The 23493-nt window shown below is 38.7% G+C and overlaps 1 protein-coding gene across 2 annotated transcripts in view; it reads right to left on the bottom strand.

Annotated features, from left to right (window-relative positions):
- INPP5F (inositol polyphosphate-5-phosphatase F) overlaps positions 1-23493 on the bottom strand; it is a 38226-nt gene that overhangs the window by 3674 nt on the left and 11059 nt on the right. Inside the window, exons 2-18 of one of the 2 annotated variants that reach the window (XM_083614994.1) lie at positions 22375-22455; positions 15044-15180; positions 14509-14637; positions 12054-12221; positions 11797-11853; positions 10894-11092; positions 9376-9555; positions 8221-8288; positions 7244-7368; positions 6565-6642; positions 4604-4724; positions 4108-4236; positions 2819-2936; positions 2060-2258; positions 1101-1172; positions 888-961; positions 314-442 (exon numbers count right to left, since the gene is read on the bottom strand). In XM_083614994.1, coding sequence (XP_083471120.1) covers positions 314-442; positions 888-961; positions 1101-1172; positions 2060-2258; positions 2819-2936; positions 4108-4236; positions 4604-4724; positions 6565-6642; positions 7244-7368; positions 8221-8288; positions 9376-9555; positions 10894-11092; positions 11797-11853; positions 12054-12221; positions 14509-14637; positions 15044-15180; positions 22375-22455 — 2064 coding nt within the window. Of the gene's footprint in view, positions 1-313; positions 443-887; positions 962-1100; positions 1173-2059; positions 2259-2818; positions 2937-4107; positions 4237-4603; positions 4776-5128; positions 6643-7243; positions 7369-8220; positions 8289-9375; positions 9556-10893; positions 11093-11796; positions 11854-12053; positions 12222-14508; positions 14638-15043; positions 15181-22374; positions 22456-23493 lie in introns of both variants that reach the window. The other variant, XM_083614995.1, reaches the window with a different exon arrangement.

Genomic DNA, 23493 nt, shown 5'->3' with positions numbered 1-23493 from the left:
TCTATCCCTCCTCCTCCTCTTTTTCCAGATATTGAAGGGAATGAAGTTGGGAGAACACCATAGTTCCATAGTTTGGGCCTTAAAGGAGTTGGCATCTATAATTCATGTTGATTAATTCAGTTGATTGACTAAAAAACCAGGCTCTGAAATGTGGAATGCTGAGTTTTTCTGCTCAAGTCCTTTCCTTCTTGTTCTCAGTGAACCTATTTTGTTTAATTCAACTCAATTTTTTAGCTCTACTTTCTATATGCAGTTCTCAGACTTGGGAAAAGTGGTTTACCTCTCTTCTAAAATCTTTGTAGAAGTGTGTTACCTTTTCCATCCTCTTCAGGGTTGCGCATCACCGCTCTAAGAGTATGGAAATATCCACTTGTGTCTTTGTATTTATAATGGAGCCTCATGCACGAGAACTTGGGCTTCCCAAAGAGAGTTGGTTCGGGACCTTTACAAAAAGCATGAATATTTTTAGAAATAAAGAACATAACTTTCTAAATAACACCTCTGAACCTTTCAGCTCTTTTCCTAAGCAGCCATTCTACTTTATTACATCACTGGGAAACGTGTAACAGTGAGACCACCCTCTGCTGACTTAGCTGAGATCAACTGCCCTCCTAGAATGTTCCTCTGCTGTTCTATTATGTAAATGCATTACATATAAGGACATAGTTGGTACAATGGATTTGCTTGTTTTGCCTTTTGTATTGCGCCTCTTGCATTGCTATTGTTGACAACAAGTGGGGGCATATAAATGTAGCAAATCCTGGATGCTCAATATATAGAAGAGACTGTTATTCATTCATGTGTTTTCAATGATTGTGACAAATACCTTAAGTTTAGGCAGGAAATGAGGAGAGAACAGCTAAAATGCAACAACTTTGAGGTCTTACCTATTTCTATTCTTTCCAAATCTTCAAGGCTCAGCCTTTGGTATTGATTTACTTTATCTACTTCATCATCATAACTACACAAAAAGACATCAATGCCAAGAGTTAGATCTGGATTGAATCACACCTGAATCCTATTACAATGCAATAAAAAAGTAGCAAAGATGTTCTGATATCTTTGTTTTCAATGTGTAAAGTAGAAAGAATCTTACTTACTAGGCTACATAGTATGCTGAGTTAGAAAGCAGAAGGAGGACATCCACATCTTTATGAGTAGCATCCGCAAGGCTAAACAAAAATGAACAGAGTATTTTTCACAGGATGACATGAAAATTTCATAGCACTTTTCTGAAGCCTTTTACACCCTGCAACTAGTATGGAGTCAATCATTAGTAATGACAACAACAACCATGTTTACTAATGCCTTGCTTCATAAACTCTGTCAATAAAACCTAGAAATCCTTCTCTTCTTCAAAATTTTGTTTTGCTGTATATTTCAAAGTAAATTAATGTTCTGAGGTACCATAGTAACACCCTCAGGGAGTTGTAGCATAGGTGTGGTAACATCCTGAATGATCCAACCACCCACATGGCTAGTTTTAGATATTACCATGGCAGCAGTTATTAAAGTCATTTTTCCCCACCTTCAAAACAAGTTCCCATGGGAGCTCCAACAGAAAATACAACAACAAATGCAGCAAACCAATTTAAAACAAAACATACAGAATAATGACAGAAGCAGAAGCTCCCTCAATGTAAGAAGTGAGGTTACAGGGAAACAGGCAGAGGGCCTTCTATGTGCACCTTGCGGAGGAAATAAACAACATTCTGACTTTTAGAAGACATTTGAAGGTAGCCCTGTATAGGGAAGTTTTTAATGTTTGATGTTTGATGTTTTACTGTGTTTTAATTTGCTGGAAGTCACCCAGAGTGGCTGGGGTAAACCAGTCAGATGGGTGTCATATGAATAATAAATTGTTGTTGCTGTTAGGAGGGCATGTACCAGAGGTTGAGCACAGTCAGAAAATATGGCCTCTAATTACTTGAAAAACAATTAAGACTCACCTCTTCCCCAATCCCCACTGTATCCCTCTACCACCTCATTACACATTTGGTCACTGTGAAAGATGCCATGGTACTTTAAGATCTATATAACCATAGAACATTCTGCATACCTTGGGTCACAGTCAATAAGTGCCCAACCACCATGGAATTTTTCATCATCTGGTAATAGTAACTTCATGTAACTTTGCAATAACTGGCTAATCAGTTCCTGATGACTTCTCAAGTTCTCCTTGTGCAGCGCTTCATGTTCTTTCTCTTTTGTGAATATGGAATAAAGATCCTCTGTCACAGGAATGCCCTGCATTAAATCTAGACACACACAAAACAAAACAACAAAACAAAACAAAACAAAAACACTGAATGCATAATGAATGTATAACAATATCAGTGCATAACAGGAATAAAGCTGGCAGTAAGTTACTAAATGGACTGCTTTGATTAAGTTATACCTCTGACTCTTGGGATTTAGGTATTTTGAAATTCTTAACCAAGACCTAATTCTTAAGCAAGAGCTAAGCAATGCTCAAGTTACAAGGGGCATGCCTTCATTGTCTTTAGAAGACAAGTGGATTTCACTATGAGTCTTCCCTGACTTTTCCACCATGATTCAAGACTGAAGTATTAAAAAACAATTCACTGATTACAAATGGGGAGAGTTTTATTGCCAAAACTTCTAAAAAACTCAGCTAAAATGAGTCAGTCTCGTTCATACTTTTAAAAATATACAAAACAATATTTTGACCTATTTAGTAGTAGAAAACACAGACCCAAACACCTTTAACGTTTCAAAGAAACCAACATGAAAAGAAAATTCAACAGATACATAGTAGACAAGTATTCAGTACGGAAATTGACTGAAACTATCTTACCAATGACTGCCTGCCTATAAGCATCCCTGAAGCGGTTTAAGTAGTATCTATTTGCAGAGTTAACACCATCTTTCATGACTCCTGCCAGCTTCCTTTCACCAGTTCTTGTGAAATCACCCTATTGCACAAAACACATCTTTGAATACTCAGTGCATTGGTTATTCATATGAGAGACATCTTAAGTAACATTAAAACACGAGGTCTGTATTGGGGTTTCTCAAAAAGTGGGCTAGGAATCGCTTTCAGGTGGGCCTCAGGGTTTCAGTCTGCACAATCCCTCCTCACTTGCCTATCCCACCCCACTAGCTGTTCCACAGCCTTTGCTTGGATCAATACCAACATCAGCAACCCTTCCCATGCTGAGTAACAGTGATTGGGAGACACAGGTGTTCAAGGGAGATGGGGGAAGAGGAATGGAAGGTTTCTGAGGGAGGGGGAAAGCCAGAAGAGATGTTGCAGGAAACTTTTAAGATAAAAGGTTAATGATTTATTATCACAATCATCATTATTGTTAAACAAACTGGAAAGAGAAAAGAGGATAATGGAGGAAAGCTCTTATAGGAGAAAATAAAGCATAAGAAGATCAGGGAGCAGGACTGAACGAGACAGGCAGCTGGGTGGGTGGTGAATAGCAAGCAAACTAAATGTGAAGGGAGGATAGCAGAAGAAATCACCGGAGACAGGTAAAAATATGTTTAGAGTCCTGTGTGGGTGGGAAGGGGAAATACCTTTCTACTTAGACCCCTCTGGATCAACAAATTCTGCCTTACACGGGAAGGCTGACTCATGATACCTCAAGAGCAAATGCCTGTAATTAGCTGGAGGAAAGCTAAGCTATGGAATTTTTTCCTACAAAGAAAATGCTGTAATAAAGAATTTAGCAATTTCAAAGATCGACTGGCTCGCTAGAAAATGCCTGGAACTTCCATCTGATTAATTCCAAACTCTGCCTCAATCTGCCACTATTTTGTGACAGGCTCTGCCCCTGCACTGCAGTTTTTTTGACTGCTGGGCCTCAGCAATTTTCAGCTGTCTCTAGCTGGCCACATCGGTAGAAAGTTTGAGAACCCCTGATCTATAGTATTAACTGTAGAACAGTGAAATCTATGGACGGGATTCAGCTAACCAGCCCAGTCAGCAGAAGTCCTGTACATTAAGATGTGATGTGTTAAACCAAAACAATAAGCTCCTGTATAAACCTTGTAAACTATTCGTGTTATAAGGTCAATTAACAAAACTGAAAAGGATTACCTTAAGAGTTATTTTTACTTGAAGTGAAATGTTTTTACCTTTAAAGCTGCTGTTCCCGCATATTGTCTGCTTATGGCATCACCATTGTTAGCCCATATAATCTGGTAGATCCGATTGCATTTCACTGGCAGTGGTTGTTCCGGTGGCATCACACCCAACTTCTTCAACTGGAATTTAATTTTATTGTTATTACTAAGTGCCATTCTTTCGTCTTTTTTTTTTTACTCTAGGAGTGTAGAGCTGTTATCTTTCTTCTGAAGCTACAGAAAGCAAGTTTATTCCATTTGTCTGTTAACCACTGAAACCTTGTTCTCCAAACATCAAACAAAAATTTGAATTTGCGTATATTACTTGTGCATCCATGGCAAGGGTAATAACTACTGTCCTCCACTAAGATCATGCTTCACATTAGAAGAATTATTCTGAAGCAATTTAAGTATGAATAGACTATGCACACATTCCATACTAGTCTAATTGACTATATTTCACATAGTTCTCATTAATAAAGGCTTTTGAAAACTGAAGTTGCAATACCTGCTGTTCCATAACTATTCGGGCCACGGCAGCTTGGACAACGTTGGTTCGATCCAGGCAATCCATGCAGTTAACTCGGAAAATCCCTTCCTGCTTACAAATCACTCCAGCTTGGTCCACCCTTGCAAAAAGTGAAGAAGAAAAATATTAGAAAGCTTAAAGTGAAAAGATCCTACATCCCTCGATGTAGAAAAAAATATACTCTTACTGGAAGTGACTAAACCATAACGCTTATCTACAGGCGGTGCAATCTGGCCCAAAATTTCATTTTCCCTAAACCACCCCCACCTATCCGGATGATGGGTGGGATGGCAGGATTAAATTCTGCATCGTCTGAGCGCCTGCACAGCCAAAGTAGTGGGATTTAATCCCTGGTCATCAGCTGATGAGCAGGGCTTAAATCCTCCTCAGTTCAAACAAGTGTGGCAAGGGCTGTCTGAAACTCTCTCCCCTCTTCCATTCTGCTGGTCTTGCACCTGGCTCCTTCAGTTCTCTTGTGTTTTCCCTTGTCCAGCTTGAGGGGACTAGTTCAGCTTTAGACCCTCCCCTCCTTCTCTTTTCATAGTTACAGCATGCTTTCTTTCCCATTCTCTCCTATTTCCTGAGGAAGGCTGTCTCATGGTCCGGACAGGGTGGCTTGAGATGAGGAGAAGAATATGGGAGAGGAGAAACTACACCCAGTATTTTACAGGTATCGCTACACTTCTTACAGGTGCACACATCACTGCTCACTAGAGAAGCCCCCTTTTAGTGGATCTGCAAGAAGCAGGGTTTCTCTTGATTGCCACGATGCTTGCAAAAAGCAGTGTTTGCTGTCTTAAAACAGAAATCCCATTAAGGATATGGACCATGGAGCCAAAAAAGCTTCCCCACCCCTGTCACAGGGGAAACAAAGAACATTACTCTCAAGAAACTAATTTCTTGTCCTTCAAAAAGGGCACCTAAACATTACCCATTCTGTGTGAGGTAACCGTATTATCACTGATGAGATGCTATCGTTTTATTAACCTGAGCTTTAAATACTGTCCAAACCTCTCCTAATTAATTTTATTAACACTATTATATGCTGCCTTTAAGAGTCAAAAGTCTTCTAAGGAAACTTCCCATAAAATATATAACATGAGTAACAGAAACATCCAAACAGTAACTAAAATAACCACTGATGAAACCAAGCTCAGTAATTATGCCTAAATATCCAGTTCAGTAATTATGGTTAAGAACTCTTTAATTCAGCAGCTGAATAAAACCCATTTAAGAAAATGTGACAAAGAACAAAGAAGACTTTAGGCCTGCAGCAATGGAGTCCTGACATTCTCTAATTGGCAGTATGTTCCACAAATGTACGGTCACCACTGAGAAAATCTCTGTCCTATATGCCTTCAAGCTTAATTTTTCTCCTGGCAGAGACATAAATAAGGCTTCAGCTGCTGAAAAGTGTGGGCAACTTAGTTCCACACCATTCAAAGGTTATTAGGACCTGCACTTTCAAATAGGACAGAAATGCACCAGCAACTGGTGAAATATAGGTTCCATTTGATCTGATCACCTGACCCCATCATTACTTGGGCAGCCAGATTTCCAAACTGTATTTAAATGCAGCCCAAATGGAATGCATTACCATAGTCCAGCCTGGGCATCACCAGGTGCAATGAAAACTGAGAAAAGGCATGTCCTCCCCAAATAGACATGTACACCAGTTGTGAACATAAGATGGTAAAAAGCACCCTGGCCACTTCTACTAACCAAGCATTCCCAGTTAGCAGCCGGCCCAGAAGAACTGCCAAAGTGCACACTGGGTACTTCAAGGGATATACAAGCTCATCTTGGACCAGTTGTAAATCACCGGCCGGAATAAGCTACCCTATCAAGCAGCGTATCATTACAAGGGCGCAAGTGGCATGCAATCATTTTCTGTAAATTTATTTTCTGTTTCAGAGTGAAATTAACATGCTAATACTAACCAGCACCACTTCACATCAGTGATTATGTCCGAAATGGCATCTGTCAATGTTTGAACATTTTCAAACTTCATTCCACGGCTAAAATGTACAAAGAAAATACAATTTACTGATTTCTTTTTCTTTTTTTTTTCAACACAAGAACATGGAAATTCATCCGAGAGATGCTTATATAATAATGGTCAGTACATAGGTGTATTAAAAACAACACATAATTTAATACGACCATGGGGGACGCAGATAAGGAATTGTGCAGGTCATTGTTTGAAGAGTAAGATTAAAAGTTCCACTGAATTTTTACTCTTAAAGAAATGCAGTACTGTATATTTTATATCAAATGAAATCTGGAAAAAAATAATCCTTATGGAGATTTTTAAAAAACATTTTCTAATATCTGTCACAGACAAATCAACTTAAATAGCTATGCACATGCCCAAAATCCTGACTCACTCTCTGACATCAGTATGTATGAACACATACAAGAAAATACTCACCTAAACATTTTTATAAAGACAATATTTCAAAATGACAGTTTACAAAGATGTTGAAAACATTCACAGAGGCATAACTTAGCTCTGGAAAACACCTGCCATACTATACCAGCTTACAAGAAACATGGAATGGAATGGAATGATTTAGCATTTTTGTATTAAATTGCTATAAGACATTTTGACAGACTTACCAGTGTTCATGGAAGTCAAATGAAACGTATGTAAGACTTGGATTGTTGTACATTAAAACTTGTTTAAGATAAGAATCACCAATAATTTTTTCTCGTCCAGCTTGGTCCACCAAGTTAATGATAATCTGTTAAAAGTTTTCAAAATAAAAATGCAAGCAAGTACATAAGACAAATGAAATCTAACAAGTATGTACAAGGGGCAAATATGTCTAGTCTAGGAGAAGTTATAGGTGACTGCTGTGTGCTTTCTCAATAAGTGCTAGAAGCTCCCTCAGAAACTGTGTGCTTTAGAGTGACATCAATTATGGTTGAAAAGTTGCTTTTCTCCTAGCTCTCCAACATTCAGGATTAGGATAAAAAGAGTTCGCATACACAAATGCACAGAAACCTGCCAAGGCAGCAACAATAGTTAGGATGCTCTCTGGCATACAGCTGCTGTTTGGTCCTAAGCATGTCACCTTAAATGGTTGTAATTGTTGTTCCAATGGTTGGAACTGCGAGAAGCCAAGTTACAGGGAACCAAGCGGAGGGCCTTCTCAGTAGTGGCACCCACCCTGTGGAACGCACTCCCACCAGATGTCAAACAGAACAACTACCAGACTTTTAGAAGACATCTGAAGGCAGCCCTCTTTAGGGAAGCTTTTAATGTTTGACAGACTACTGTATTTTAATATTTTGTTGGAAGCCGCCCAGAGTGGCTGGGGAAACCCAACCAGATGAGTGGGGTATTATTATTATTATTATTATTATTATTATTATTATTATTATTATCATCATCATTATTATCATTATTATCATTATTATCATTATTATCATTATTATCATTATTATCATTATTATATCATCATCATCAGGAACAGCTTTCAATATGAAATGCAACCATTTAGTTCTATTCTTCATAAGTTAAAAGATATACATCACCATTACAATAGTTCCAAACTTTTAATATATGATCTTGTAATAATTTGGAAACCCACCTGTTTTGTATAAATTTTCAACTGTTCTTCAAAATGTGCACGGAAATATGGAACAGTTTCTTTTTCACCTGCAAAAAAAATACCTTGTTAAGGAAGCTTGGGGGATGAAATGGGCACGTTTAAAGTATTCAAACAGGGCCACGTTGGAAGTACGTGCATGGAGGAGTCTGTGGAAAGAAATTCAGAGGAAAGAGAAAATTACCGCTAAGAGACGAATGTGGGCAATTCTGGAGAATAAATGAATTTCAGAGCATTTTTCCATAGGAACTATTTCTTCCAGTTCAGTACCACTCCAGAACAGAACTGCAGCCTGATATCCCATCTAACGCTGCAGCTTGCTATTATCCCAACCATCTTCACTACCAGGTGAACAGGTGCATCTAATTCACTAAAAGAAACTCCTGGGGAGATGTACCTTTCTAATACATTTGGAAATACTTAAACTGAAACTCGGCACTATTTTAAGTATTATCCTCCTCAAATGTCAGGTGAATGCAAGAACGTAATTTCATCTTTACTTTGCTTGAAAAACTGTGCTGTAGGGGGAAGGTGTGGTAAAGCAACATTCTGCGGCAGAGTACAACTCAGGTTCAATCTCTGGCATTCTCAACTTGATTATGGATTTACAAGTAGCATGCTCTCAGCTGATCTAACTTAACAGCCACATTCAAGACTTTCAGGCTTTTGATCTGATTCCATATAAAGTGATCTGTGCAAGTTTCAAGATGCCATCAGAAATTTAGTTTGCAGAGTGGTCGCTTCCATAGAAGGATGTCAAACAAAGGGTTGTAGGTTTATGTTATTAAATTAATATACCATTCTTTATGTGTACCTGGAACATCACTGTTCCCCTGCCACCCTTAAGAACTCAAAAAAGTTTCATCTGTGTAGTTTGGTTTACAGTGTTCACACAACACATCCAGGTGGCACTTGTCCCTTTGGGAATTGTCCCTCTGCCAATTGAGTGTCAAATAATGCGAGCAGCAGCTTGCTATATCCTGGAGTATGGAGATAACAGCAATGACAATACTCCAGGTACATGTGAAGGGACAAAAGTGACTACCTTTACTACGACCTGAAACATAGCTATAAATATTTAAGTCTATCAAACACTGTAGTAAGAGCATAAATCACTCATAAGGTACCAACGCTTACATTTGTCCAGTCGTGGCCGGGGATTGTATCTGTAACCAACCTGACTCCAGAACACAGGCACTGAGCCTCTCGTCTGAACGAAAGAGAGGGTGTGGTTATGAACGTGAATCAATTGTTCTGTCTCCACATAATTTGCCACATTCCCATTTTTATCAACGCCTCTCCGTTTGTAACGCATTCCTTTAAAAAACAACAACAAAGAATTCTCAGGAAGGATATAGCAAGCCTATGAATAGTATTTGCTAGAGTAATTTCCAGCTGTTAAATGCTACTCCATTATAGCAAAAGAATGAAGAGATCAAAAATGTCAAATCAAAAGTCAAACTGGTATCAGTAGATTAAATTAGTCCTACAGCAGATATTTGGGGGTGGGGGGAATTATATGGCTGAAATCAATTTGTAAATTCAGAAGACTACAGTGAATCTTACGTAGTTCATTTATTTTATGTATTTTATTTTATGTAGCCGGTTTTTATTTTAAAAACAGCTTATTTTCCTCACAATAAATACACAGGGTTATGAAAACTAATTCCTGTTTTTTGGGGGGGGCAGGGGTGTGGCATATATTCAAGATGGGATTCACCTAGCAAACCCCATCAGCAGAAGTCATGTGCAAGGACTTCTACCTGAACAATGGGGCTTTCCCCCCCCCCGACTCCTCCCCCATCATACTTTGAAATTGGCTCATGGGAGGGAACCCCCAGAATAGCATGCAGTGGGGCAGAGGAAGGATTGTTCTGTCTGGCAATGCTTGCACAGATGGAACAACTGGAAGAGTATGATGATGAATTCCACCCTCAGTGTTTATTACCATTTCTGATTTATATGGCGATGGCAAGCCCTGCAAAGCAGTTGGAAAAGTTATTCTTGCCAGCCACACAGGTTATCAGTAAGAGAATTCAATTAGAAATGTGTATGTTTCTGCATATTAAATAATTGTTGATAACTTTAGGATCCAATCCAATAGCTTTGTTAAGTTATTAAGGATGTCCACATAAGGAAAGTTTCCAATCCCCTCCTCTCCCCTGTGCTCCCTGAAAAAAAGGCTTTGGGGGTAGCACAGGATAGTATGGAGGAGAAAGGAAAGTTTCCCTCTCATGAATGTCCTTGCAATTAATTTGCCTTATGATCCAAGTCTTTCTTTCCCCTTTACACAAAAACTAGCACAGAAGAATGCAAGTAATGTAGTTTTATATCATTATCCTAAATCAGACAGGTATCCATGGTCAATGTAATTCAGGATCAATGTAATTGGAAAGCAAATCTGTGAAAAATGCATAACTTTAATCCCATCAAAATAAAGATTTCTAGCACTACTTCTCTCTACATGGTGAAAGGAATAAAAGAGAGAAACACTTTTTTCAGTGTACAGTCATCCGGGGGGTGGGGAGAAGGCATGGAATATCAGCTAAACAGAGTTTTTGAAAAAAGAATCCTGTGCAACTTTTTCAAGTTCTTGATTCAATCAATATTTTTCTATTATTAAACAGTCCATGAAAGGTATCATAGCAACTTTACCAGCTCTGTGGCGACTTCGGCGTGAGATAAGGGCCACAAGAAAACATGGGTGAATATCATCCACGCATACTGGCTCTTGAGGTGGTGTCTCAGGACTGCTTTTCTCTTCATCTGATGCTTCATTATAATTAACTACAAGCTCTTCAATCTGAACAAATCCCTGGATGACTGGGATAATCCAAAAATCCACTTCAGATTTCTACAAAGTTAAAAAGAAAGGAAGGAAGGAAGATGGAGCAACTCCCCTAGGAGGAAAGGTTGCAGCATTTAGGACTTTTTCAGTTTGGAGAAAATGTGAGATGACAGAAATTTATAAGGCATGGAGAAATTAATGGAGGTAAAAGCTAGCAATGGCTACAGGCCTCGATGGCTACACTCTGCCTCCGTAATCAGAGGCAGCACACTTCTGAATGCTAGAAACTGCAAGAGGGGACCATGCTCTTATGCTCAGGTCCTACATACAAGCTTCCTATAGGCATCAGATCGGTCCCTGTGACAACAGAATGATGGAGTAGATGGACCACTGGCAAAGGCACCAGCTCCAGGGGGCCCTGCATTGTTCAAGCCAAATGCAGAGCCAAGAACAGAGCAACGTCAGGACATTGTGTGCCCCCCCCTCAATGTTCTTCTGAAGATGGCACCTCTGACCACTGGCCTGAACAAGTAGGCTCTTCCTATGGTCTGAAGAATATGTCATTTTATGCATTTTCCCCTTCCACACTAGGTTTCTACATTTTTATTATAGAATTATATATATTGCAGAAAGTTAGAATGAGATCCATGAAGCCTGACAAATCTCCTTACTAATCAATTTGATTAAGAAGTAAAAACAAGTAGAACAGCTTTCTACCTTCTACGCAGAGGTTCTAAACAAAATACATATTCATAGCAAACATTACTCACACCAATATTGATCAAGTCTTCTAGCATGTGTTTGTTCCAAAAAAATCTATCATCAACCTGAAAATGAAATTAAAATGTAAATATTTTCCATCCGAAAACCAGAGAACAATGCAAACTCACCCTTATCAGAACACAAACCAACAGGAAACAATTCATGTTTCTTGGTTTTACAGATAAATGAATAAGATCAGATACATGCACATAGGAATCCAAGTGTTCGTTCAAAACACTGATAATGTTTCAACAGACAACCTTACCTTCTTCCAGAGTGGCAAGTTAGCCTTCTCACATGCACTTTGCCTTTGCACGGAGTTTGTTAGGTTATAAGTCAAACTGTAATAAAAAGAATCTGAGTCCATAAACATTTTGAATAGTTCTTCCAGCAGCCGCCTCTCCAGTCTCTCTTTCTCTTTACTTTCTTTAACCTGTGAAACAGCAAAATATTAGGCTGATTGAGGAAATGTTACTTTGACTAATTTTATATCCAAATATATACTATTAAACAAACTCCAGCCCAGCAAGATCTTCCACCCTTCAACCTTTGTCCTCATCAAGCAAATGGGTCAGCCATAGAAGTCAACTACAAATTTAAGGTCTTGCTTCTTCAGGTCATGTAGATTGGAAGATACATACCGTGGTACCTCAGGTTAAGTACTTAATTCGTTCCAGAGGTCTGTTCTTAACCTGAAACTATTCTTAACCTAAAGCACCACTTTAGCTAATGGGGCCTTCTGCTGCCGCCACACCGCCAGAGCACGATTTCTGTTCTCATCCTGAAGCAAAGTTCTTAACCCGAGGTACTATTTCTTGTTTAGCAGAGTCTGTAACCTGAAGCGTATGTAACCCGAGGTACCACTGTATAGGGTATTATGTCATTTTAGATTTCAAGTCAGGAGAGATATTTAGAATACAGTGGTACCTCCGGCTGTGAAGGAGATCCATTCTGGAGCTCTGGCCAGCTCCCAAGGTTTTCGCAACCTGAGGATCACTGTTGTACGCATGCGCGCGGTAGTAGACCACTTCTGCGCATGCGCACACAGCGAAACCTGGTCAAATTCTTCTGGGTTTGCTGCTTTCACAATCTGAAAGTTTCGTTACCCGAGGATAAAATAACCCGAGGTGCTACTGTATTTGATAGGCCTTCCCTGTCAACGTGACTGCCCATTTTCCAATGTAGCAGAAGTTGCTCAGGCACCATACACAATTTACTGTATTCCTCTATTTTGATGCATGGAGGGTGATAAAAAGATCAGACCACATCATATGTTACAAAACACTTCATGTTCTACAGAGAGAGTTCTATCTTCTAAAAAGTAAAGGGTTCAGTAGAGTGTACCTTTCACAGATGGCAAGGCCTAAGAGGCAGCATAGGAAAAAATGTCTATCCACTTTCCCCAAACCACAAGTAATTTTTAATAAATCTTTATTATGTTCTTCCTTAGTCCCTCTGCCATCCCAAAACTAAACAGTCCCAAATGTTTTAGCCTCTTTATGAACAAAAAGTGCTTTAGTTCCTTTAACTCAGAGCTTTCCAAACTGTGTGTCAAGACACGTTAGTGTGTTGGCTGCAGTCTGTACGTGTGTCGCACAAACACTCCCCATGCTCCTCCTGGGGCTGGAAAAGGGTTTAACCTCCGGTTTGCTAGTAAAACTGCATTAGCGTATTGCGAAATGATGCAAAACTGAATCAGTGTCATAAAATGATGCATGTCTAAAAAGTGTGTCACCAACATGAAAAGTTTGGAGCACTCTGCTTTAGCCATTATGGTCCTTTTGACAAAGTGGGAACATTGCATATTTGTTCTGCTGGGACAAGTTACAGGCATAAATGCTGCCAACGAAGAGAAGACAGCAATTCCAGCAAGAAGGAAACCTAAGCCTGATGAGTAAAAGGTCATTGGCATGGATATACTGGAATATGAGCATGAAGACATATGAGGTGCCAAAGACCTGGAACGAAATTGTGCTGAATATGAAAGCAGACAGGAAGCTGCCATGAGGATGTAAGGAACTATGTCATAGTATGAATGATGAAAGATGAATAGTGGGTGCAGAATTCTAGGCTAGAGGTAGAGAACCTGCAGTCTTCCAGATGTGCTGGACTACAACACCCATCATCACTGAGCACTGGTCATGCTGTCTGGGCATGCTGGGAGTTGGAGTCCAACAATATCTGGAAGGCTATGGGTTCCCCACTCCTGTTCTAGACAGAGGAGAAGACTGCAGCAGTGGAAGCTGGACACAAACAAAACATGGCCCAAAGTTTTGCTGATGGGGCCAAATGGAAGAGACATGTTTTTGCAATGCTGACAAATGTTTGCAATGCCATATGACTCGGCAAAGGACTGAATATGCTCAAACGAGAGAGAAATCAAATATGTCCAAGGTTTTGTGCCCCATCAACAGATGGATGGTGAAGTTGTCAAATAAATAAGAACAATACAGGAGAAGAGAAAGGCTTTGGAAAAAAAAGGAAGAGGAGCAGAAGTGCACTGCACAAGTGGGATGCCATAACTGGATATCACCTGCAGGGTGAAATGCAAAACAGAGAGGCCAGGGATGCTTATTTAGAATGAGTAGCAGATTTGATTGGCAGGAACCATAAAAAGCTACTTTGCGGAAAAAGTACAGAATACATACATACAAATACAAATAGTTTTTATAGCAGTCTACAAGGAAAAAAACATTTTGAAAGCCCACAGAAATCCCTACCTTCTTTTTATTAGAAGCAGAAACATTTGATTTAATTTGAGTGAAGGTCTTGAGCAGAAATTTAGAGTCATCTGGAGACTGGGTAATCTTCTCTGGTTTGTTTATTCCAAAATGATGTTTTTTACATAGCTGAAAAGAAAATATTAAGTTAATATAAAGCTTAAAGAAACAATATTCTATTACATATGTCCTATCAAATGAATGTTAAATACATTATATTTTATTTAATCATGTGGTTTAGGTATGAATATGTGCATATTCTTATCTATCTATCTATCTATCTATCTATCTATTTTCAGGATATTTATATGCAGCTTTTCATTTTTGCTTCAAAGCAGCTAATGAAGGTTATTAACAAAAAAATAAAAAATACAAATTCAGCAAGGTGACAGATAACAGAACAAATCCCAAAGTACAAACTTTTAAAAACACCATCCAATTAAGAGCCTCAGATAAAACTGAAGCCCTAGTTTTACATATAAGCACTCATCTTATCAACTGCTAGATTTCAAAGTATTCCGAGTGTTAAAGTTACCTCCAGTTCCAGATCCTGAGGTTCTGCTTCAGAGAGTGGTACTGCTGCAATCTTTGTCACTTTGCATATTTCATGATCTCCTGGAAGCTTGCCAACCACTACTTTTTGGCGAATTAGAATCAACCACCAAGGCAAATCTGAAACAAATCCAAATCTATTAGTATGGCATTTTCCATTTCCACGCATCCATTTTCCACAGAGTTAGGCAGCAACCCTTCAAACTAATGTTCCTCACCATTGAGCCATCTCAGTTAAAACACAATACAAACAGTCTGGTACTGGGGGGTCTGAAAACAATGCTTGCAAACTGCAGAATGGTGTCAGAATATAGTATTCATAACTGTGGCTCTTCTCCACGCAACAACAAAAGGTAGGATAGCTGCCACTTATCATGAAGTGGAGCGCCATCCAGTAGTCCCCTCTCCCTAACCCAGGAACAAAACCATTTCCATATCAGACAGTAACAAGGTTTCACAACAAATATGGTGGCTTTCTTTAGCCACAAAACACTCATGCATATACTTCCTTTACTCAAAGCATTGTTCAGTTATGCGAAAAGGGAGAGAGGCACTACTATTCATGATTATGTGCAGACCCTTATTTAAACAAGTGAATCTGCCACCACCATGTATGGTGGCTTCAAGAAACCAAAGGCTCTTATAGAAGGCTATTGTTGAAAATGAATACTTCCCCCCCCCCCATTTACAAACCATTTGACTTCACAATTTCCCCTCCTCCCAAGGTTAGATATAGGAAAACAATCCATTTCAATGGAAAGATTTATTGCTGACAAAACTACAGAATACTATACTAAGATTGGTAACAAAATAGAAATTGTTTGTGCAATAATGTTTTTGCTAACTAAAGAATAGTCATGCAATTTTCTAGAATTGTGTGTCATGGTGCAAAGGCTTCCTTTGCTAATAACAAAATGCATTTTGTCTGCAATAACAAATCTGAAACAGAAGGTTTCTTGGTTCCTTCTAAAGGGGGGGATGTTGTAAGGTTACACATTCAGATTTTCAGCAGGGTGGAAAAGCTTCCATCAATTTGAAACAGAACTGCTTGAACACTAAAAAGGTGTCACAAAGAAAGTAATGCTTTAACAGCAAAATCTGTCGTGAAAACCTTCAGTGCAAGCTATTCTCTAGGGACATTATATAACCATAGCCTCCATAAGACACTTTACAGATAGCATAGAAACTTTGGTGTGCAATTCTGCCCATCATGAACACCCTGCCTGCCATTTCTACAAAACCAAGATTAAAGAAGCAGCAGTACAAACCTCAAGAGAATGGAAACATAGAATTGGTTTTTAATTTTAAGAACCAAAGGGTCTCCAAATACTGACATTTAAAAAATATGTATACATAAATACATTATACCACAGGAAAGGGGGTTTATATGGTATCATACAATACGTTGTGGGGAAACAGCCTCCCAAAACTATGATAGAAAACATTTGCAACACGCTAACAAAACGAAACAAAGACTCCTCCTACCCACAAACCAGCAGCTAAAAATAAAAACTTAAAGACCGACACCTCCAGATAATACCCAGGTCATTGTTCACACTTTAGCCTGCTGTGGCTTTTGCTGACTATGCAGCACTCAACCACCACCTCCTGTGTGTGGCGTGTACACGCCAACACAGCAACAGACACCGCTGTCTCTAGTCCCTGGCAACAGTCGTTTTAAATTTTCACAGCTGGTGCTCAAACCAATTTTTGCTGCTGGGCCTAGTATCCTCACAGCATGCTTTTAAGACACAGTTGGATGAGGGAAGAATCGTTTTTAAATGAATTAGAAGGATGGGAGACAACAGTTCTCTCGCTTTCTCTCTCTCATCACTAACAATGCCCAGGAAGTAAACAAAACTAGCCTAGCAACTGTTTTCCTGGTCTGTTGGCAGCCCTCCTTTTAATACAATCAAATATATACAGATCACAGCCACAAGAAGCAAGCAGCATTCTATCCTGGGAAGCACCAAGGCAAACAGGAACTGAAGATCAGTGGCATAAACGCATTCAGAACTCTGTCTCAACGACTGAATAATCTGTAAAAGTGGTCTAAAGACCATATACAAGTACTTCTAAGCCATCCTTCATTGTGATAGTAATCATGCAACACAGAATTGTAGAGTTGGAAGGGAACCTGAGAAACATCTAGTCCAACCCCTTGCAATGCATGAATAGGCAGCCATGCCATACAGGGATTGAACCTGCAACCTTGATAGATTAAAATGAATGTCTGGACAGCAAGAGGAGAGTTCTCTTAATCAGGATTCCATGTAGGTTCAAGTGCTTCTGCTTGTCATAAATATTCCAGTGAAATATGGACTTGATGGCTAAGACAGGCAAGACTATTAAAATATCTGACGTTACAGTCTTGATCACTTTTTAATTTTGAATTCCTACATCTATAACAGCTCAGTCAGTAGAGTATGAGACTCTTAATCTCTGGGTCATTAGTTCAAGCTCCATATTAGGCAAAACATTCCTACATTGCACTGCAGGGGGACTGGACTAGATGATCATCATGGTCACTTCCAACTCTACAATTCTATAAAATTTTCAGCCGTCTAACAAATTCACTGATTTGCATTTTCAAGGGCAAATGACAAAGGAAGTATGCACAAAGTGATCCTACTGAACTGAAATCCCCCACTTGTTAAGTTTTAAATATATTTATACGAGTTTTGTTTATTTGTTTAAAAGCAGTTCTAAACCACTTAAATATTTGAAAAATCTCTAAGCAGCTTTCAAAAGGTTCATAAATAGCTTGGAAAGTGCAAGATAACATTCCAGTGCACTCTTAACTTAGTATGAATGCTACACTAAGAATTTTCCTTATTTTATATTTAAGAAGAGTTGTATGTAAAGCCTGAATGATTTAATAATAGATAACCTCTGGCCTGATATAATAAAAAGCTGCTCCATAAATAAGAACTAGAATTGTGTTCATTTCTGCTTGTTGCTCTCACCATATATGGTAAAGCCAAAAAGGCTCTGGGAAAAACAAAAACAAAACATGTATTACATATGCTATGCTTCTATGGCAATTATATTTCTTGCATCTGCAGAAACAATTAATTTTGACCTGAGTGAACCAGGGGCTAACAGCACTTCCTACGTGATGTAACAGAACATAAACAAAGAATTAATACCAAATGTAATCTAGAGAGGTATCTTTTAGTCTTATTCAAATCTTAGTCAAATATTTCAGGTCAATTGCCGCTAAGCACAGAGCAACTAATGAGCAAACCAAAAACTACAATGTCTCCATATGTGCTGTTCCCATTTATTCCAGCCTTAATGAGTTCATAGATCCGTTAAGTCTGTAAGGGAGTGTGACTCTGGTTGTCAATCACCCGCTTCTAGCTTTAAGATGGTATGACAACTTATTCCGCAGCATACACAAACAGGGAAATTTCATTCAAAGTGTGCCACCACCCCCATTTCATGTGCTACACTAAGATTAATGCAAGGTGAAATTAGATTCTTTAAGCCAGACTGCGTATGAGCAGCAGAAGCAACATTTGTTGCATTCATTTACAAGCCAACAACTTTCTGCAATGTTTATTTAAAAAGGAAGGGTCCTTTTCAGGGCTACTGTAATAAATTTTCAAATTGAACCCTTTATTACTCAACCCCTCCAACCCCAGTTATTTACAGTTTCACATTCTTCAATGTGAAAATTATGATAAAAGAACTGGACTTTCCCTCCCTCAATATACACATTGTTATATAGCAATATACAGCTTGTAGAATTATAATCTCTTGTAGACAAGTCTATAATAATTCCAACAAACTGAGTGTTCCTTTTCCTTTCAGCAACAGCCAAAGCGTAGCCACATCTTTCAGTGGCAGGAGTCAACAATTAAAGCTTGCAAGTCAGTTCTCATGCTGGGCGAGATGAGGCAAGCTCTTACTAACACAGCAATTGTTTACATACCCTGCTCAAAGGCAGTGTTAACTATTGCATTATGTATTTTATTTGTCGCTCTCGGAAAACACGGATGCTATCAAAGCACAAGATGAAAGACCTGAGTCTCCCTGCTGCCCCCACTAAACATTCCCTATATTAGCTAACAGGAAACATACACAGTTGGTAGCCTCAAGATTTTCCCTGTACATCTGAAGAGGGAAGCTGGGACATCATGAATGTCCCTGCCTGGAGTTTCTTCCTTGCCCAGAACTAGGTGGTTTTAAAGGAGGAAGTGGTGATGGTGGTGGCGCTATTCCAAAAAATTGACACAAAGGTTGCACCTCAGCCTTTTCCTGCCTTGCCAGAAAGGAAGAAGTACATTATTTAATGATTTGTTTTTTGAGAAGGAAAACAAGCGTCCTTTTTAGGAGAATCTTCCCAAAGAATGACAAACATGAATCATGGTTGAATCCAACTAATTTATACACAGAGCAGACACTCTGGGCTGAGCAACTGAACTTCCCATTCCTCTCCTCTCCCCAGGTACCCCCTTAAAAGTGTTCCAGTGGTTTGAGAGAAACCCCCAACAGATTTGCAGAGCCCAAGAGAAATCATGCTTTCCTGTATGGTCCTAAAAATACACAGTTTGTCATCCCTGCAATCCTAGTATGCTCTCTTCCTCCCTTCTTCTCTAATGATACCCTTGGCATATACTGTACAAAAATAAGAGATAGCTCATATTTGCTTTGAAAAAGCAAAATGTCAGTATATCTGCAATAAAATTAATAGATTTTCCATTTTGTGATCATAGAATATAAAGATATTCTCTCTACGGAAAATGCTAAGTGTATTCACTTGCTCCTTTGCCTCAAGGTACACATTAGTATTTAATTGGGTCATGGTCAACTATTTTTAAAATTATATTCACAGCTATTTTTAGAAAGGACCAGCAATTGTTTTAAAAGAACATGCATACCTGCCTGCAGAACTATGGTCAACTATTAAAAAAAATATATATTCACAGCTATTTTTAGAAAGGGCCCGCAAGTGTTATAAAAGAACATGCAAAATTGCAGAACTAATGTAGTTACTAATAAGCACCCATGAATATGAAAGCCATTAAAATGTATTCAGTGTTCCGGAAACAGAACACATTTCCAGGCTGCCAAGATGCCTTTTTATTTATTCAAGGCCTGTGCTCTTAATCAATGAATCAACCATGGTATCAAAGCTCTACAACTTGTCCATGACAACATTACCAGAGAGCTCCACAATGCAAGGAAATAAAGCAATGTTTCCAGCTCAGCTCCTCAAAGAATCAATAACTGCTAGTTGGCTTTCAAGGGAATGGTGATGCAGTGTTCTTGTTAACTTGGGACACATCACACAGAGCCTTCTTATAAAATTTTAATCAGATACTACATTTAACCCAGGGAAAGCTAGATATCTACCAATAGCTCTGGTTTCTTCAGTGCTAACAGCCTAATCCTCTAAATTCTGTGCTTAATAGATATGCTTAGCATTCACAGAAAACAGAGGCTTCATCCAAGATGCATTGCGAATAGCAGAAAATCACTTTATACAGTCTCTCTGTAGCTACACTGAAGAGATCAGAAATGAACATACATACATCACAAACAAATCTGAACAACCAATGTCAGTTATCATTACTAGTACCTAGACTCCTAGAGATCATTGGAATGGAAGCAAATGGCATTTCTCGGATTTTAAAAACCGAGAAATAACAAACACAAACTACAAGAATGAAAGCTCAAGACTAAATTTGTAATGTTTTTTTAGCCACAGGGTTCCTCAATGTTAGCTCATCAGATGTTGTTCGGACTACAACTCCCATCATCCCCCAAAGGTTAGCCAACGGCCAGGGATTATGGGAGATGAAGTCCAACAACCTCTAGGTAAGGATCCAAAGTTGAAGGACAATAGCTAGTGCAATGGCATCATAGAAAATTAGTGTCATTCTAGATAATGCACACAATTCTGGTCTTGTCTGTTTAAGACTGCTGATAGTCTTAAACAAATTTCCATCACATAAGCACTCCTTGCATCAAGAACTCAACTACACTAAATCACTCTTTTTATTAGTGGAAGCGTTAAGAAATATTATTTCCCCAACCTCTAGTAGTACAGATCACATGAATTCTGTACAATGTGTAGAATGACTCCACAAATAATCTGATCATTTCAGAAGAGAGATTCCTTCTAACCAGTTGTACTATTGTGTTACATAACTGTTCTCTTTTAATCTATAGAGCCTTAAAAGAACTTTGAGGGCATCATTGAAGAAAGAGTGAACCTCTTTTGCCCTCTGTGAAATCTCTTCTTTCTTGTGTGCAATAAATCACAGGCTGTCCACAGAATGGAATCTCTAGGGTCTTGTTGGGCCCATATTAAAGTCACATCTGAACAGTACACAGCAAGAGCATAGGGGTCACTCATAGCTATCTGTGTTCCATGTAGGTAACACCACTGGTTCTATTTTAAAATAAAATCTAGTATTAAAGGAAGTTTTTTCAAGCATATGAAAATCAGATGTGTGGGTTTTTCTTGTTAACCATGAATTTAGTGTTTTGTGGCAACTATTGGTTTTTAATCCATTTCTAACTATTACAAAAGATCAATTGACAAATACCGCTTGTTAACAGTATTTATTATTTAAAGGTCAGCTAAACAACTCTAGAGCAGAAGCAAATAAGAAGCATGCTGACCTCACTTTTGAAATATTCAATGTGTGAGAGCTGTTTCTTTGGCAGGATTTCCAATACTATTCCATTAATAGAATCAAGCTTGTCTAGCTTTTCTTATATCAACATGAAGCAGATGGTGTTTGAGGAAACTAGATGAGAAAGCCAGTCTAAAAAAATGTTAGTAATCAATGCTCCAGAAAACTGCATCTTCCGCTGAACATTTTTATATCCCTGTCATTTGTAGGAAATCATTAGTCACCTTTATTTACAATCCAAAATTAAACTGATATCTACAAGAACTTTGCATTTATATTTGCAAATAATGCTCAAGCTGAACTAAAGCATCACATTTTACTTACCTCTGTATCTTCATGAAATTCTATTTACAGGAAGATGCTGATTCTTTACCTCCCCCCTCTCCCAATTACCTTTTCCTCAGGTCAAGAAAACACAACAAAATATACATGAACCACTGTATATGTAAATAGAGCCAGTTATTTATGTGTTGCAATTCAGACACTGACATGAAACAAATGAAAGTGTCAGAAAAATCAGTCTGAGAGGCGCTGACAAAGCCCACTTTAGTTTTATCAATTATAGGTAGCAAAGCCTTGTCAGGGGGGTTACAAGCACAAAAGGGCATAGCAATTTTAACATTAACCATCAATCTGGTAAGATAAAGAATTTTACTATTCATACCTGTGTGAAGCTGAACTTTTCCAATAAGTCCCTCAATCAAGCCCAGACAAATTGGATTCCAAGCCAAAAGCAGGTCAGTAGCTGTGGGAGAAATTTTAGACAAACAAAAATGCAAATCAGAATCTGTGGTAAGCAATTTAAAAGCAAGTCTGGTTATTTGTTTGTTTGTTTGTTTTGATCCTACCTCTCCAAGGGATGGATTTGGCAGCAAGGCCTCTAGTTGCTCATTCCTATAGTACGTTATCTCAACACATATTTTTCTAGCTAATAACTTTGTAAATGGGTCACTCTCTACGGATTCAACAGGTTCCCACTGGAATATGTGAAGGCTCCATTATTCTGATACCATATTCATTTTTAAAGCTGGCCCCCTGGGACATAAAGAAAGAATTCATCTTTAAATGTCATGTTTACTATGCCAATTACAAGGCAACCCAAGCCAGTGGTTGTAGGCAACATCTCAGTTTTCTGTTCTACTGCTCCCTCTTCATACCCCAAGTGAGGACTAGGCAGATATACTAGAAAAAACCTCCTACCACCAGCTACCCTATTTGCTGTAGTCAGCAAGAAATATAAGGGTGGGTGAACTTCCAAGACCCGAATTCCTACTTGTAGAGGCCCAAAAGTTTTCTTCAAGTTTTATTTTAAGCAAGGAGTTAAAAACAATTTTACAAAGTTCATTCCAGTTTATATAACTGGAAAATAGCTCTCTGCAGTAACTTAATTGTACAAACATGACTCATTTAGAGTTCATAATCAGAGCATAGATGACACACCCTTAAAGTATGAATGCCACTCTATTCACATACTACTCATGGTGTCAACAAGTTGAAGAAAACTTGGCAAGAGTGCTCTCACTCTCCTGTAAGAAAGAAGTTTAAGGAATTTAGAAGTAGCCATTGAAAGGGCCAACACTGCACTCCCCTATTGCTTCTATGCCTGAGACCAGAACAACCACACTCCAAAATAGCCTATGGAATTTACAGTTCAATCTCTGGAGTGCTTAACATTCTTACTCACCAGGAGCACTTGTACTGTTAGTGTCATTTTTTCCAAGACCACCTATTCAGGTGTTCAGCAGATATGTGTGAGGGCATAAACTATGTATGGAATATGAGG

This window comes from Podarcis filfolensis (assembly GCF_964270895.1).
Source record: "Podarcis filfolensis genome assembly, chromosome: 5".
NCBI lineage: Eukaryota > Metazoa > Chordata > Lepidosauria > Squamata > Lacertidae > Podarcis > Podarcis filfolensis.
This window is presented reverse-complemented; position numbering and strand designations above follow the sequence as displayed.